General features: G+C 43.4%; 1 protein-coding gene across 1 annotated transcript in view; it reads right to left on the bottom strand.

Annotated features, from left to right (window-relative positions):
* The window catches only part of SRP72 (signal recognition particle 72), a 1,193,396-nt gene that overhangs the window by 371,764 nt on the left and 803,799 nt on the right, over positions 1-17,833 (bottom strand). Inside the window, exons 10-11 of the mRNA XM_044059445.1 lie at positions 9,211-9,339; positions 3,439-3,511 (exon numbers count right to left, since the gene is read on the bottom strand). Coding sequence (XP_043915380.1) covers positions 3,439-3,511; positions 9,211-9,339 — 202 coding nt within the window. The remainder of the gene's footprint in view (positions 1-3,438; positions 3,512-9,210; positions 9,340-17,833) is intronic.

Raw genomic sequence — 17,833 nt, 5'->3', positions numbered from 1 at the left:
CAGAAGATTCATAATCAATTTCAGTTCTAGGCCTCTTAGAAGGGGGGGGGGGTTGGCTACCCCTGATTAGAGTTATTAGATCTTCAGCTATTCTTATCATTTGTTTTTTAGGCATAGAGGCCTGAGCATGCGGCCTGGGTGTTGGTTTTTTAGACATGGTTCGAGATTTAGGCCTAAGTAAAGAAGGAGGCGTCGCTTTAATATGCAAGTCCGTAGGCCTGAAAACACCCTCAGAAGCCAGTGCCTGCACAGCGGCTCCGGACCTATCCAAGGTAGACACATCCGCGGGTTCCATAGCTGAAGCATCTCGCAGCATACCGGACTCCAGATGGGTCTCAGTAGAGGCCTGCAAATCAAAGGTAGTGGGTTATCAGGGGCTGCGAAAGCACCTCACTGAGTACTGGCGAACTGGCGATTGACTTAGGAGAAGCGTCATCGGCAGTTTTGGACCTCGGCGGCCTGTCTCTGTCTTTATCTTTGCATTTTTTCAGAATCCTGGTAGTCGGATGGCTAACCGACGACATTTCTGGATAATTAAACCAAGAACCGAAATATTTAGAGGCGAAAATATACCGACGATGGATAGTGCGCTGATTAAATAAGGCACAAAACCGACAGCAAGGTACGTTGTGGTCAGGGCCTAGGCAAGGAATACAGTGCAAATGAAAATCTTTATGAGGTATTTGCTTTCCACAAGTAATGCAATTATTAACTTTTACTGACATCGGTAAGGAGCAAGAAAAAGTTTTCCCAATGGGGTATTTAGCTTTAGTTGAAGACTTTGGTTCTGAAACTTGAAAACGAAAATTTCAGGAGTCGGCCAACCTGCACTTGCGAACTGCTTCTGCTTCGGGCACCGCACGGCAAGAAAGACTGATGTAATGGCGTCGGCTGCATGTTTTATACCCCTGACATCATGGAAGAAGGGACAGCAACCAACGCAGGACCCAAGACCTTGTTAATCAGGCCGACTGAGGGCTACCTGCAAGCAGATAACACAAATGTAATGACTGCAACAGTGAAACACGAAGAACATCTAGAAATCTGTAACTCGGGTTGCACACCAGACTTCAGTGACAGTCCTAATACATTTAGTTAACATCTGCCAGACAATGAACTAGATGAAGTAGTATTTACAGGAATTCACACAGATAACCTCAAAAGGCCACACTGATAGTGCACTACTACTGAATGTGCTTATTATTCATTGACTTGTGGGCACTAAATAGCAGGCTGAGCATGAATGCAAAAGCCAAAATATATGCCTCTCAGTAAAAGGAAGATTTTTTTTTTTTTTTTTTTTTTTTTTACTTCTCATGTAGTAGGACCACAAACAGTGGAGAAGAGTAAAGAATATAAAGCTCCGGGGTTATCCAAGCACATTGGCTTCTTTCTTTCAAATATCATATGTATGATGTGTATAAACCACTATCAATTTCTTTTAGTGTGAGTGGCAGGGCACATAAAATCAATCATAAAAATATCATTAACTGGTAAGGACAAGTTGAGTTTTTTTTTTTTTTAAATTCATGTGTTGCTTCTGCTAAGAAACAAGCATTTAGGACAGCGTGGATACAGGGAGTAATGCAAGGAGTGTGGAGAAAAGAAGAGCTTTACTTGTGAAAGAAATCTAGTAAAAATTTTGTTCTGCATGAAGCGTCTTGATTGCACTCCAAATTCAGAGAAAATTCTGCTAAGAACCTTTCTGAGATAAGAAAGGTGCTTAAAGTTTTAAGCACATCTGCTGATAAGCTCGAGTCTCACACTAGAACATAATGTTGGTCAGCAATTTGGGTAACTTTAACATTGTAAAATATTTAGTCGTCGTGTAAAAAGTGTGACAGAATGAAGTGTCTAATAGCTTTTAAAGTCAGCTGCTCATCAGAGGGTCAACATCTTGCTGTTGCCTGTGTGACAGCACTAAATGTTTTATGGCTTTCCAAGTTGTAAAACACTATTCCTAGACTTTTTTGGGTAACTAGCAGTATATCAGAGTAGGTAAAGCTCCAAGTATTACAAAGAATTAGGATTGCTTCTCTCTCTGATCATTACTTAATGATGCATTCATAGATTGTTACGAGGCTAACAATGTACTGGCTCTTTCTAAGACAAGCCAAGCTTTCCTGGAAGAATAATGATGTCCTGTGTCCAAGTAGGACACTGAGGGCCAGGCACTTAAACGCTACCTCTGTCCATAAGGGTCACGAGTGCCAGGCCTGGCGTAAATTTTCTAATCCCCATCCACTGGTCTAGGTTGCGCTTAAACTGAGTAAACTGGATTTCAATAAATAAATCCAATAAATTCACCTCTTGAGCTTCACTTCACTCTGCCCTCAAAATGAGTTTTTTTGCTCTTTATCTTTCAAACACGCAACTCTGCTCTGATCAAAGACCCAATCATAATCCTTTATTTTTTTCAGACCACGTCACATGTGAGAGAGGGACAACTTAATTAATGCATTTAAGCCTCTACCAATGACCTTCTATCAGAATAGTTAAGACTGAATACAAATGGCACATCAAAATAATTAAAATTGACAAAAACTTTAAGCAAAAATAAAAATGCTTCTTGGTTTTCAAAAAGGGTAGCAAATGTATGGCATTCTTTACCCTAGGAAACAGTAAAGGTGTAACAGTCTTCAAAAATAAAATAACTATACACTTTGCAAACAAATGCTATAAAATTTGGCAAGACATGCAATTGGACTTTCTTCCTTGACAGTACATTTAAATCTGAATTTGCAATCACTCAAAGTATAATCACTTAACAAATACAATGCACAGTACATATTAAAAAACCCAGTATACAGCGTTTACAAATGGTCTACAGCCTGAAGCAGCAATAAATCTTAAGTGGCAAACACAACTGCATCTGATCACAGGTTTTTGATACTTACTTTCTCCTACGGCTGCATTAGTGGGTAGTCTACATTTCTAATACTTCACTCAGTGCTGAAGCCTCATTAAGATGAGCAACAAGAGGCAATACCAATGTTGATTATACACAAAATGAACTTGGTCTATGCAGATACTTAGCAAATAATGTGAGAAAAACAGTCTATGAAATGTGTAGTTCTGTGCACACAATTGTCTAAGCATTTTAAGTACAGGGAAATCCCATTTTGGTACGTCAAGTTTGTCATTCAAGCTGAAGTAAACAATGCTGGCCATGTCTACACAAAGACTGAACTAGACTGTGCTTTTACTGGAGCTGTACTGACTGGAACAGGAAGAAGTTAAGCTAGAGTGCGACAAAACTGCATAAAATGTAAAATTCACATTTCAATAAAGTTACCTGTTTGAAGGATGCTAGTACAACTGATCTCAGTGGTTCTCTTTATTAAACTACAAGTAACATTACTTTACCAAAGATGGATAACTTATGTTAATGATAAAAGCTCTAGTCTAAAAGCAGGAAGAACACAAATTTACTATTACCTTGAGCCAATATCAACTGGGCCATTGTCAATTTGATTTCCACAGCAATATCAGGATGCTGTTCTGAGAATTCCTATACAGGAGGAAAAATGACTTAAGATGTAGTGAATAATGAATATACTTGCTAACAAAATAGACACATTCCTCTCAGCACCTGTTCTGCATGCAGATTTAAACATCCTCCAGATTATAAAAAAAAAAAAAAAAAAAAAACTTTGCAGACTGGATTTCATTAAAGGGAAAAAGTGCAGTTGTGTACACTTACCATAAATGTAGATGTTTGAGTGTATTCACTGTTGCAGTCATCACATTTGGGTTATCTGCTTGCAATAGCCCTCAGTCGCCCTGATTAACAAAGTCTTGGGTCCTGCATTGGTTGCTGTCTCATCTTCCATGACGTCAGGAAGTCAGGGGTATAAAGCATGCAGCCGACGCCATTACATCAGTTTTTCTTGCCCCAGATGTCAGGTGCCCCCATAATGGGAAGCAATTATATACAAGGTTACACCTCCAGCAGAAAAACAAATACACCAAAAAGCTTTCAGCATAGAAAACGAGAATAGAGGTATAGTCCATAGAAGTCAGGGGGCTGGAGGGAGGGTAACCAGGACTGCAACAGTGAATATGCTCGAACATCTACATTTATGGTAAGTGTACACAACTGTACTATGTTCGTGTTTCATTGTTGCAGTCATCACATTTGGGTAGATTCCCAAAGCTAAGGATGGGAGGAGGTAATTAGATAGCTTTAGCACCAGCTATAAGGCCCTGCAAGACTGCAGTGGCAAAGCCAGCTCTAGATTTAGAAAGAATTGGCAAGTGGTAATGCTTGGTGAAGGTATGTACAGAACTCCAGGTAGCAGCTTCTAGGAAGTCCCTTGGTAGGGACACCTCTGAGAAAGGCTGTAGAGGTAGATGCAGCCTTGGTTGAATGTGGTTTTATCCCCCTGTGGGGTAGGTTTTCCATGGTACTTACAGCAGAAATGAATGCAATTGCCTATCCACTTAGAAATGGTTTGCTTTGAAATGGCCTTCCCCTCTGCCAGCAAATGCAACCAGCAGTTGTTCTGATTTCCTGAGAGGCTTAGTCCTGTCCAAGTAAAATCTAAGTTGTCTGTGCATGTCCAAGGGGTGCAGTATTCTTTCCCCTTTGTTCTGTGGATTAGAAAAGAAGGTCGGAAAACGAATGGACTGATTAAGGGCCACACTGGATACCAACTTGGGCATGAAGGAGGAACTGGTCCTGAGGGACACCCTGTCAGCATGAAAGATTATGAAAGGCTCCACTGCCATGAGGGCCTGTAATTCAGACGCCCTTCTTGCTGAAATGATGGCTAGAATGAAGGCTGTTTTCCAAGAAAGGAATTTCAACTCTGCATTTGCAGCTGGCTCAAAGGGAGGTAGAGTGAGCTTTCCCAATACAAAGTTAAGGTCCCACGCTGGAGTAGGGGCTCTCCTGGGTGGTCTTAAGTTTTTGGCTCCTCTGAGGAATTGCTTCAGCAGTGGATGAGAGAAGAGGAGGTGGTTCTGTATTGTAATGAGCTGAAATGGCTGAGGCATGAATTTTTATGGAGGAAAAGGAAAGGCCCTTGTGAAGCATCTCAGTTAAGTATTAAAGAATATGGGGTAAAATTGGGCGTTGCTGTGCCCATCCCCTGAGTTTGGCTTCAGGAGCAGAATCTTTTCCATTTTTCAGCATAGGATGTTCTAGTACTAGGCCTCCTTGCCTCCAGAATGTCATCCATCACTTGCTTACTGAGGGATGGTAACAGAGGGATCAGGTAATTAACCAGGCTGCCAGGTTCAGGGTTTGAAGCTGTGGGTGTAGTATCTGGCCCTCCTGCTGGGAAAGTAGGGCAGGGGTCTGAGGCAAATGCCATGGTGCCAGAAGTCACACACTGCGCAAGAGGGGATACCAGTGTTGGCGTGGCCAGTCTGGTGCAATCAGTATTGCCCTTGGTTTGTCCTGTTTGATCTTTAGTAGTACCTTGGAGAGGAGAGGCAGAGGGGGGAAGGCATAAACTGATAGGTTTTTCCAGGTGAAGGATAGGACATCCACTTTCCAAGCTTGTTTGTGGGGAGTCCTTGTGCAGAAGTTGTCCAATTGGTAGTTCTGTGGGGAGGCAAACAGGTCTATCTCTGGGCTCCCCATTTGTTTCTCAACATGTTGAATATCTTTGGTTCCCGTTTCCATTCATGTGGGTCCATGAGAGTTCTGCTTAGGTCATCTGCCAGTGTATTTACCTTTCCTGGCAGGAACTGAGCCTGTAGGTGCACTTGGTAGCTCAAGGCTGTGCTCCACAGAGCCATGGCTAGTTCTGCAGAGGAGGTATGAGTGGGTTTCCCCCTGCTTATGTACTACATAACAGTGGTGTTTGTCCGTCTTTACCAATAATTGTCCTGGAAGAATGTGGTCCTTGAAGGCTGTCAGAGCATTCTGTGCAGCTAACATTTCTTTTTGATTGATATGCAAGTGCATTTGATTTGGGTTCCATTTGCCCTGAATGCACTGCCCTGCCAGGTGAGCCCCCCATGCATAGTCTGATGCGCCCGTTGTTAGGGTTTGGGCGGTAGGGGGTAGAGTGAATGGGAGTCCCTTGTTTTGGTGGCAAGCCTCTGCCCACCAAAATAACTCTGTCTGTAGACAAGGTATGATAGGAATCATGGATTCTAGATCCTGAGAATGTTGACACCATATGCTTTTTAGATACCACTGTAGTTTCCTCATATGCAGTCTTGCATATGGAATTAGTAGAATGCAAGAGGCCATGAACCCCAGGGCTTGCAGTATTTTCCTTGCAGATAACTGGGCCTTTGTGGCCAGTAGTTTGAATAGACTGTCAAATGAACTTGTTTCTCTGGCGTGAGGTAGGACATCTGGGAAGTTGTATTCAAGACAGCTCCCAGGAATACAATTTGTTGGCAGGGTACAAGATGTGATTTCTTTTCATTTATGGTGTACCCCAGAGACGTAAGCAATTTCTTTAAATTTGCCAGATGATTTAATAGTATGCCCTGGCTTTCTGCCTGAATTAGACAATCGTCCAGGTATGGGCATATTTGAATATTTCTTTGCCTGCAGTGCAGAGAACTGATAGTGCCATATAGCCTGCTCTGAAGCATAGGTATCTTCTGCACGATTCCCTTATTGGAATGTGGAGGTAGGCTTCCTTTAAAATCAGTGTTGCCAACCAGGCATCTTTGCCTAGCATGGGAAGCAGCTGATAGCATCTTGAATTTTGGGATTACCAAAAATGTGTTTAAGATAGACAGGTCCAGGATAGAACGCCAGGAATTGTCTTTTCTGGGCACCAGGAAATGTCTTGAGTAGAAACCTTGCCCCCATTCTTCTTCTGGGACAGGTTGAATAGCCCTGATGCTTAAAAGAGAGAGAACTTGCTTTTGAGCCTCTGCCCACTGATTTGGGGGTAGGTCTGGCCAACCGTTTGTGGTTGGTAAGGAGTGGAAGTGGAATCTGTATCCTTGGGAAACTATATTTAAAACTCATTTGTCCTGGGTAATGAGTTCCCAAGTTCTGGCATGCAGGGCAATCTTTCCCCCTAAAGGAACATTCAGTTGAGCAGGGCTTGGAAGCTTTAAAGTTAAGTCACTGAGACAGTTTACCATAGGGGGGAGTCTTACTACTCCCTGCTTTGGAAGTGGGAGCCCCCCACTGCTTAGGCCTGCGAGTACCTTGGGACTGAAGCCTGGGTGTTCTGCTGGTTCTGGGTTGGACTGAGAAGGCCTGGAAGAGGCAGGAAAGGACCAATTCTTAGAGGGCCAATGCCTACTAAATCTGGGAGGCTGTACTTGCAGGAAATCTTTAACAGTTTGCATAGATTTAGCTTTTTCCTCCATCTTTTTTAAGTACTACTTCTGCTTTGTTGCCAAACAGGCAGTCTTGGTGTAAGGGAGCATCCAGTAATTTAGCCTTAAAATGATCTGACAAAGATTGCTTCTTAAGCCAAGCATGCCTTCTAAGTACAGACCCAGTGACAGCAGCCCTGCAAGATGCCTCTAATGACTCAAAACCACATTGCAAAGTATGTTTTCCAACTTGTTCAGCAGAATGCATTAAGTCCTGTAAATCTTTATTTTCAGCACAGTCAGGAATCAACATCATTTTCTATTTAAGCAATCCAGCAATATGCTGATACTTTATATGAAACTGGCAGTTTAAGGCCCTAATGGCCAAGGTTGCAAAAGTGTATACCTTCTTACTCCATCTATCCAGCATCCTGGAATCTCTATCAGAGGGGGTAGGATTTTTGGCAGTAGTAGCCTTAATGCCCTTGGGTCCCTGAGAAATGGTCTCAGGATCCACAATAGGATTTTTAAAGAGGAACTTGTGAGAGTCAGGTACCCTGTAATACTATCAGGTTTTCTGGGAGCAGGAGTTAAAGAGTCAGGGGCCAGGCTAGATTCCGAGAAGGCATCATCTACAATGTCCAGTACAGGAGGGATAGCTAAAGGCCTGTGTTGAGGCAGGAGAAAGAATTCCCTAAGTCTCTTTTTGGAGTCAGAGTAATCCTGGCTTTCCAAGAGAAAATGCTCCCTAAGGGTATACAAGGTTTCACCAAAAGAGAAATCCTCTGGAGGGGAAGCAGAGGGAATGGATTCCTCTGCATCAGAATCGTCATAGGTAAATAAGGGCAAATCCTGGTCAGAGAAAACAAATTTCAGAAACCTGATCAGAAGAATCAGAAGGAAAATCAGTTCTAGGTCTCTTAGAGGGGGAAGGGTGGCTTCCCCTGATTAGAGTAATAAGGTCTTCAGCCATTCTTATCATTTGTTTTTTAGGCATGGGGCCTGACCATGCGGCCTGGGCATTGCTTTTTTTAGGCAAGGATCGAGATTAAGGCCTTGAAGAAGAAGATGGCGTTGGTTTAATATATAAGTCAGTAGGCCTGAATACACCCTCAGAAGCCGGTTTCTGCACAGCAGCTCTGGACCCATCCAAGGAAGAGACATCCACAGGTTCCACAGACGAAGAAGCATCTCGTGGCATACCGGACTCCGAATGGGTCTCAGTAGAGGCCTGCGAATCTGAAGTAGCGGGTATCAGGGGCTGCAAAAGCGCCTCACTGAGTACCGGCGAACTGGCGATTTGCTTAGGAGAAGCGTCGTTGGCAGCTTTGGACCAATGCAGTCTGTCTTTATCTTTGCGTTTTTTTGGAATGTTGGTAGTCAGGTGGCTTACCGATGCCATTTCTGGATAATTGAACAGAGTAACAAAATATTTAGAAGCGTAAATGAACCGATGACGAATAGTACGATGTTTGAATAAGGCACAAAACCGACAGCGAGGTACGTCGTGGTCTGGGCCTAGGCAAGGAATGCAGTACGAATGAAAATTTTATGAGGTATTTGCTTTCCACAAGAAATACAATTGTTAACTAACTGACATCGGTTTAAAGCAAGAAAAAGGATCCCCAATGGGGTACTTAGCTTAGTTGAAGACTTTGTATCTGAAACTCGAAAATGAAAACTTCACTGCTTCGGGCACCACAAGGCAAGAAAGACTGATGTAATGGCATCGGCTGCATGCTTTATACCCCTGACTACCTGACATCATGGAAGATGAGACAGCAACCGACGCAGGACCCAAGACTTTGACAATCAGGCCGACTGAGGGCTACTGCAAGCAGATAACCCAAATGTGATGACTGCAACAGTGAAACATGAAGAACATCAGCAAAATGATGACAAGTCCTCTGTTAAATTAAAGCAGTATGACTACAGAAAGACCCCATTACCCACTCCATGTATTACCTGCAACAGTTCCACTGCCTTTGAATGTTGTTTTTCCCGTGACAACTGGGCAGCCTGGATCAGTACTGGCAATGGATGATCTGGATTATGAGTCTGTAAGGTTGCACAGAGCTTACGACACAGATCTGCCTATGTAATAAATAAAAAAATGTAAGAAATATATTATACGTTTTTATGGTATTCAAGATTCAACTCAAATACTGAAGCTTGTTCTTACACATGCAGACGCACACACAGAGGCAGACACACAGAGGCAGACACACAGAGGCAGACACACAGAGGCAGACACACAGACAGACACACAGACAGACACACAGACAGACACACAGACAGACACACAGACAGACACACAGACAGACACACAGACAGACACACAGACAGACACACCAGGTAATCAAATGCTATAATAAATTAGCTGCACCAGAAAATCAGGGGACCACAGAAAGATACACAGATATGCAAGGAAGATAAGCATTACTTCTGGAAACTCTCTGAAGTTTTAGATCTTAACTTTCAAACACAGTGTAATTCAGTTATACTAATAATCCCCTAGATACATAATACTAGTGAAGTAATAAATTAAATTAGGATGACTAGTATTCTCAAGAGATTTAAGATACAAATTACATTACTACAGGCATATATCAAATTCAATCCTCAAACATTTTAATAAGAAGCAGCGACAACTATTCAGCAATTGGAAGATGATGCAGCTCACTGCAAAAGGTACAGTGACTGCTGAATGTCACAAAAATAAACTCGTATGACTCCGTGCCCTACAAATATTTTTTTTATTATGAACAAACAATATGATGAACTGCTGAGGTGGGTTAAACAGGTCTGATGCTTATATAGATAATGGCCTCACTTTAAAATATTTTTTCCCTACAATCCCATCTCTAATGATCAGACTGTCATTTGCAACACTCCCAGACTTTCCAGCATGCGTTTTTTCCTTGCACGCAAGTCCAGGAACATCAGGGTATCAATTTCAATACCTTTATATATTCTTTAAGTCCATGTTCTCAGTCAGCTGCTATGTCTTAATTACTCTAGGACTCTTAGTAATTAGTCAAACTATGTAACATTTAGAACACAAAACATCCAAGATAAGAAGTCAACTACAATATGACTTTCACAAGAAATTCTAATTATTATTTTTGAAGAGAGGCATGTTCCCCCACTCCCCACAATCCCCATATCCTCGTAATTCTATATACACTAAATCCATGACAGCACAATCTTGAGGTAAGACAACACTTAAGGACCCCGAAGTTTCACACTGTTGGAATCAGTACAGATCAGACTTATCTCAGCTGACTATTCAAGTCTCTGTGTTAAGCAAGTCAACATAATATCAGGGACCTGCTACTCCATTATTTGGATATCTGCACAAAAAGTTAAGGCTACAAGCTGTTAAAGGAAACATCCACCCTCCCTTGCAGTTTAACTCAATCCTAACATTTATTTTCTCCCTATAGCATAGTTTAGTTATTTAAAAACCTGCATGTTATAAAGCATTTATTTCCTTGCCCCACAGTAAAAGGGAGGGAAAAGTCACCTATCTTGTTTTAAGCTTAATCTCTTACATGCTTTGGCAGAAGAATTTGTCGCCACCTGCATGACATGCCAAAGACATACAGAAATCTATATATTTTTTATTTTGGATACATTCCACAATCTTACGCAGGTAGTCCTGTGTCTTGCTGATGTCACAGCTGCTACCAGAAAATGTGCTGAGGAACTTCTGCATTGATTTTGCTGCACAGAGGAAGCAAAACATTACCATTACATTACAGCTGACCAAGTCTTTATGAACAGTAATTCACTTGTTATAAGTATACTCTTCTGTAAATACATGTATTTACTTACTAACAGCAGCTTTTTAGTCTTGTGTACAACACACAAAATAATTGCTGCTCTGTCATGCTCAAGGATTATGCTTGAAGTGTTAATATGCTGTTGTGTAACAAATCAAGGGGAACTGCAGCAAAGTAAAAGTGGGAAAATATAATTCAAAAAAGGCAGTGGTCCATAAACTATCAAAGATCAAGGAGTATTTCATTCTTCTTTGAATTTGGATAGCAAGCATGGAATTAATGGAAAGGCATGAGGGATCCTCTTACCAGGAAAGACAGAAGGCATCAACTTCACATCCTTCTCCACTGGACCTAAGGGAGAAAGTACAGTTTTGTACCTACCATAAATGTAGATGTCCGATAGGAATGCATCTGCAGTCCTTACAAATGGGTTGTCCTGTCGTCAGGCAGCCCTTCGGTCGGCCGGATTCCAAAGTCTGGGTCTGGCCTCGGCTGGTGTCGCACTTCACCCGACGTCATAGCTGCAGTTATTCGGGTATAAAGGCATCAGCCGACGCCATTTTCCTCAGTGTTTCTTGCCCCAGATGCCAGGTGCCCTCTAGGAAGGCTAAATTTGGATAAATGTAAATGATTCCAAATAGTAGAGAGCAAACAAAAAATAGGCATGTATGTACATATATACAAACAAATACACCATAATAGATCCCCCAGCTAGCTACAAGATGGGCAAATACCCTAGGAGTACCACAGAGGGAAGGAGGGTGGGTAATCCTGACTGCAGACGCATTCCTATCGGACATCTACATTTATGGTAGGTACAAAACTGTACTATGTCCTTCAAGGATGCATCTGCAGTCCTTACAAATGGGTAGAATACCATAGCAAAACTGGGGGAGGAGGAGAAAATAAAATTATGGTGTAGTTAAGATCCCTTGCAAAACAGCAGTGGCAAAACCTGCTCGGGATCTGGAGTATAAAGGTAAATTATAATGCTTGGCAAATGTATGCACGGAGCTCCAAGTAGCAGCCTCTAAAATGCCTTTGGTAGCCACTCCTCGTAGAAAAGCTGTGGTAGTGGCTGTAGCCCTTGTAGAGTGAGGCCTGATGTTTTTCTGGAGTTTTCTTTCCATGGTAGGAGTAACAAAATCTAATTCAATTTCCTATCCACTTAGAGATTGTCTGTTTTGAAATTGCTTTTCCTTCCATTCCTGTTGCATATGCTACCAGTAGCTGGTCAGTTTTCCTATTGCCCTTGGTCCTGTCCAGGTAGTAGCGTAATTGCCTATGCACATCCAAGGTATGCAACAGCCTTTTCTCCCCTGTTCTGAGGGTTGGGGAAGAATGTAGGTAGGTGGATAGCCTGATTCAAAGATACTCTGGAGACCACCTTAGGCATAAAAGTAGGATTAGTTCTCATGGATACTCTATCTTGGTGGAAGATCAGGAATGGCTGTACTGCCATTAGTGCCTGTAGCTCAGATACCCTTCTTGCTGAAGTGATTGCCAACAGGAAAGCAGTTTTCCATGATAAGTATTGTAATTCTGCTGTTGCTGCTGGTTCGAAAGGAGGAAGTGTCAATTTTTCTAGCACAAAGTTCAAGTCCCATGCTGGCAATGGTGGCTTCCTAGGCGGTTTTACATTTTTAATTCCTCTCAGAAACTGCCTGAGCAGAGGATGTGAGAAGACTGGAGGATCCAAGTCGTATTCTGCTGAAATAGCTGATGCATGAATCTTGATGGAAGAATAGGACAGGCCTTTGTGGAAGAGCTCTGCCAAGTATTCCAGGATGTTGGCTATGTTTACCAGTGACACATTTTCTCCATTTGCAGTACTCCAAATGAAATATCTTTTCCATTTTGCTGAATAATTCTTTCTTGTTGAGGGTCTGCGAGCCTCCAAGATAATGTCTTTTACCCTTTGGGATAAATTTGGGTTATTTGTTCTTATGCAATGTTCCAGGCAGTTAGCTGCAGTGTTTTCAGGTTTGGATGCAGGGTGTTGTAGTTGTTCTGTGTTAACAGCAAGGGAACAAGGGGTAGGTGCCATATTTGTTCCCGAGACATGCTCCTCAGTAATGGGTACCAATGTTGTCTTGGCCAGTCTGGAGCTATCAGGATTGATCCTTGGACGGTCCTCCTTGATCTTCAATAGCACCTTGTGCATCAAAGGAAGTGCTGGGAATGCATATGCTGTCAGGTTTTTCCAACTGAAAGATAGGGAGTCCACCTTCCAAGCAAGTGGGTGGTACGTCCTTGTGCAGAATTTCTTTAGTTGGTGATTAGTGGGGATGCAAATAAGTCTATTTGAGGGAGTCCCCATTTTCTTGTAATGGTTTTGAAGATGTCCGGATGCAGCATCCATTCGTGGGCATCCGTGGTAGTCCTGCTTAGTATGTCTGCTAAAATGTTTTCTTTTCCTGGTACAAAAATTGCTTGTAACTGAACGTTGTAACTCAGGGCCACATTCCAGAGATCCATTGCCATCCGGCATAGAGGGTACGAATGTGTGCCTCCCTGTTTGTTGATGTACCACATAACTGTGGTGTTGTCTGTCCTTAACAGTTGACCTGGTCGAAGAAATGGTCTGAATGTCTGAATTGCCAGTTTTACTGCCAGCATTTCCTTTTGATTTATGTGTAGGTGCAGCTGGTCTTGAGTCCATAAGCCTTGTATGCACTTGTCTAGCATGTGGGCCCCCCAACCGAGGTCTGAGGCGTCCGTGGTAATGGATTGGCTTGGTTGAGTGTTGTGGAAGGGCAATCCTTTGTTTGATTGACAGATCTGAGCCCACCATTGGAATTCTTGCTTCAGGCATGGAATTATTGGAATTTGGGTTTCTAGGCTGTGCTTGTGCTGAGACCATAAATTCCTTAGGTACCACTGTAACTTTCTCATATGCAGTCTGGCATGTGGAACCAATATTATGCAGGATGCCATGAAACCCAAGGCTTGCAGGACTTTTCTTGCTGTTAGACGGTTCTGCTTTGTTAATGCCAAGTAGTATAGAGGGAGTTGCTCCTGTTTTTCTACTGTTAGGAATGCCATTTGCTTCGATGTGTCCAGCTCTGCACCCAAGAAGGTTATCCTTTGGGATGGTATCAGCCTTGACTTGTTTATATTGACTGTGTATCCCAGGGCTTGTAGTAACCCTTTTCAAGTCTTCTGCTAACTTGATTTTGTTGTCCGCTTGTATCAGGCAGTCGTCCAGGTAAGGGTAGATTTGGATTCCCTGGAGCCTGCAATGAGCAATTACTGATGCCAGGCATTTCGTGAACACTCTGGGCGCAGTAGATAAGCCAAAGGGCAATGCTGAGAATTGATAATGCTCTGATCCTGCAAGAAATCTGAGGTATCTTCTGCAATTTGGTCGTATGGGGACGTGCAGGTATGCCTCCTTGAGATCTAGAGTTACCAGCCAAGACTCCTTGCCCAGCATGGGAAGAAGCTGCTGTAGGGTCAGCATTTTGAATTTTGGAACAATGAGGAATGTGTTTAAAGCGGACAGGTCGAGAATAGGCCTCCATTTGCTTTCTTTTCTTGGTACCAGGAAGAGTCTGGAGTAAAATCCTGTCCTTGCTCCATAGATGGTACCTTTTCCGCAGCTCTCATCTTTAATAATTGAGATATTTGTTTTAGAGCTTCTGCCTTTTGATTTGGAGGTAGGTTTGGCATTCCTCTCTTCCCTGGTAGAGTATGGAAGTGAAACCTGTAACCTTGGTCTATTGTCTGCAAAATTCACTTGTCTCTTGTGATGTAATGCCAGTTTACTGAAAATAAAGCTAGCTTCCGCCGAAGGGTGCTTTTAGTTGTTCCCTGGTAGGCGGTGCTAGAACCAAGTCACTGTGATTGTCCTGTAGTAGTGGTGGTGGCTGTGTCCGTGGCTGCACCTCGCTGGTTGTTACCCTGCCACTGGCGTCCCCTGTAGGCACCTCTGGATTGACTTTGGCCTCTTGAACGCCTATTCCTGCCTTTCTGGGCTCTGGAGGAGTCGGGAAAGGACCAATTCTTGGAGGGCCAATTCCTGCTAAACCTTGGAGGTTGGACCTGTAAGAAATCTTTCACTGTTTGGACAGATTTTGCCTTCTCTTCCATCTTCTTGAGCACCTGTTGTGCAGGAGAGCCAAACAAATTGATTTTATCCATGGGAGCATCTAGTAATTTGGATTTGACATGGTCTGGTAAGGCCTGCTCTTTTAACCATGCATGCCTTCTGATAACTGTGCCAGTCATGGCTGATCTGAAGGAGGCTTCCAGTGCATCATAGCCGCATTTTAAGGAATGGTTACTGACCTGCTGAATGTTATGTACCATTTCCTGAACAGATTTTTTGTCTAATGGTTCATCTGAGGACAACTTTTTGGTTAACTGGTCTAGCATAAATTCTTGATACTGGATCATGTGGAATTGACAGTTCAATGCTCTAGCTGAAAGAGTTGCAGAAGTGTAAACTTTTACCCCATCTCTCTAAGGACCTGGATTCCCTTTCAGAGGGAGGATTTTTGGCAGAGGTAGCTGCTACAGCCTTAGGACCCTGGGAGATAGTCTCGGGATCTGCAAAAGGAGCTTTATACAAATGATGATGAGTATCCGGAACCCTGTAGTACCTATCGGGCTTAGCAGGGGCCGGTGGAAGTGAATCAGGAGCAGTACAAGCATCATTAAATGCATCATCTACAACAGAGAGAACTGGAGGAATGGCTAAAGGCCTATGTTGTGGTAAATGCAGAAAGGTTCTAAGCCTCTTTCTAGAGTCTGAGAAATCCTGGCCCTGCCACTGAAATTGTTCCCTCATAGCATGCAAGGTTTCCCCAAAGGAAAATTCCTCTGGCGGAGAGGCAGAAGGGATGGACTCTCCAGCATCAGAGTCTTCATAAGGGGAGAAAGAAACCTCTGGAGGTTAGTATTATCTGAATCATCAGAGGAATCATCTGTAGAAACTGGTTCAGGGGTCTCTGCTCTAGGCCTCTTCTCTGGAGCTGGGTGAGATGCCCTGTCTGTGTGAGATTGGGATCCCGGATTAAAGAAATGAGATCCTCTGCTAGACTAAGCATTTGTGAACTAGAGCTAGGCCTGTGAGAGGGGTCTTAGCAGGCACAGATTTAGTAGTTTTAGCTGCTTTAGCCCTGGCAAAAGCCTTAATGGACATGGCTGCAGGTGGCCTAGCAGCTCCACGTGCAGGGGTGGAGATATCCAAGGGGATAGTGTCAGATAATTCCTGAGAAACTGCCTGAGCAGAAGGTAAATCAGAAGCCGATTCCACGAGGTTGGAAGAGGCCTCGGTAGGAGGTAAGTTTTCGGCTGAAGGAAGAACCGCTTGCTCGGTTTCAGCCGAAACAGAGACACTCGCGGTTGGCCTAACTGCGGTTTTGGCCGAAACCACAGACCGCGAGTGTCGGTCCTTTTCCTTGCGCTTTTTTGATATTTGCATAGTCGGAGGATCCGACGGCATAATGTAAGCAAAATCGGGCGAAAAACTCCTCAGCAAATTCGACCGACGTCTAAGCGTTCGTCGGTTAAAAGCACAGGCTAGACAAGCTGCTACGTCGTGGTCTGGGCCTAAACAAGGTAAGCAGTAGAGTGGAAATCTTTATGAGGTATTTGTTTCCCACAAGTTAAACAGTTATTCACTTTTTCTGACATCGGCTGAGGCAAGAAAGAGTCCCCAACGGGTACTTAGCTTTAGAAGTCTTGGTAGTAGTAGAAGAATTCGGTAGTAGTAATCTCTGGTTCTGACCGACCGGCACTTGCGAACAGCTTCTGCTTCGGGCGCCACGCGGCAAGAAAGACTGAGGAAAATGGCGTTGGCTGATGCCTTTATACCCGAATAACTGCAGCTATGACGTCGGGTGAAGTGCGACACCAGCCGAGGCCAGACCCAGACTTTGGAATCTGGCCGACCGAAGGGCTGCCTGACGACAGGACAACCCATTTGTAAGGACTGCAGATGCATCCTTGAAGGACATCCACATTCTCCTGTGTCCATATCAGATCAATCTCAAAGGTATTTCTGGAAAATCCTTATAAAGCAAGCCTCATGTAACTTCATCCCCAGAACAGGGCCACAGCTATAACTGAAGGAACCTGCCAGTATATGCAAGTACCTCCAAATACGAATTGCCGTGAAAGGGAAGCAACAGCCGATGGTTCACTGCCAGTTCTGGAATGTTCCACTGAGGAGGAGGTACTAAGTGTATGCTACTGTCCTGTTGGTTCAGAAACTACAAATCAAAAACAAAGGCTTAGATATCAACTCTTTTTCCATAACGTAAGGTTGAGAAGTAATATCCTGTGCTCAATCAAGTTAATGTGCAGCCCTTTCTTTTGGGAACCCTAATTTTCCCGCACCAGAAGGGACCTCATAGTGGGCAGCCAAGCCCACCAACAATGCATCAGTCATCAGGATCCACGAATGCCTCAGCAGTAGAAAAAGAAACCCATGCTGAGGTTATCTGGAACTTTCTACACCTTCAAAATCAGATGACAAGGAGTCTGGCACAAGTAGCTGATCCACAAAGGAGTGATGACTCTGCAAAGCACACTTGTGTCTCTGCCATAAATGTAGATGTTCTAGTGCCTTCAGCACTACAGTAATAATTTCTTCAGATGTCCTTCTGTGAAAGCACTTGGCTAGTCCAAATACCACATATTTCCTCCCCTCTTCCAAGCTTGGTGGACACCCTCTCCCCTAGACATTGGGATATAAGGGTTATCAGTTGGAGACATTTTTCTCAAGTCCACCCCCTCCCCCCACTCCTCCTGCAGCACTGCAGCCCACTCTCCAAATCCTGGACTGGGAGTACAAT

The sequence above is a fragment of the Protopterus annectens genome, chromosome 17.part0 (genome assembly GCF_019279795.1).
Source record: "Protopterus annectens isolate FY-2018-M chromosome 17.part0, PAN1.0, whole genome shotgun sequence".
NCBI classification, from domain to species: Eukaryota; Metazoa; Chordata; order Ceratodontiformes; family Protopteridae; genus Protopterus; species Protopterus annectens.
The sequence above is the reverse complement of the archived record's forward strand: the minus strand, read 5'-3'. Positions and strand labels throughout refer to the sequence as shown.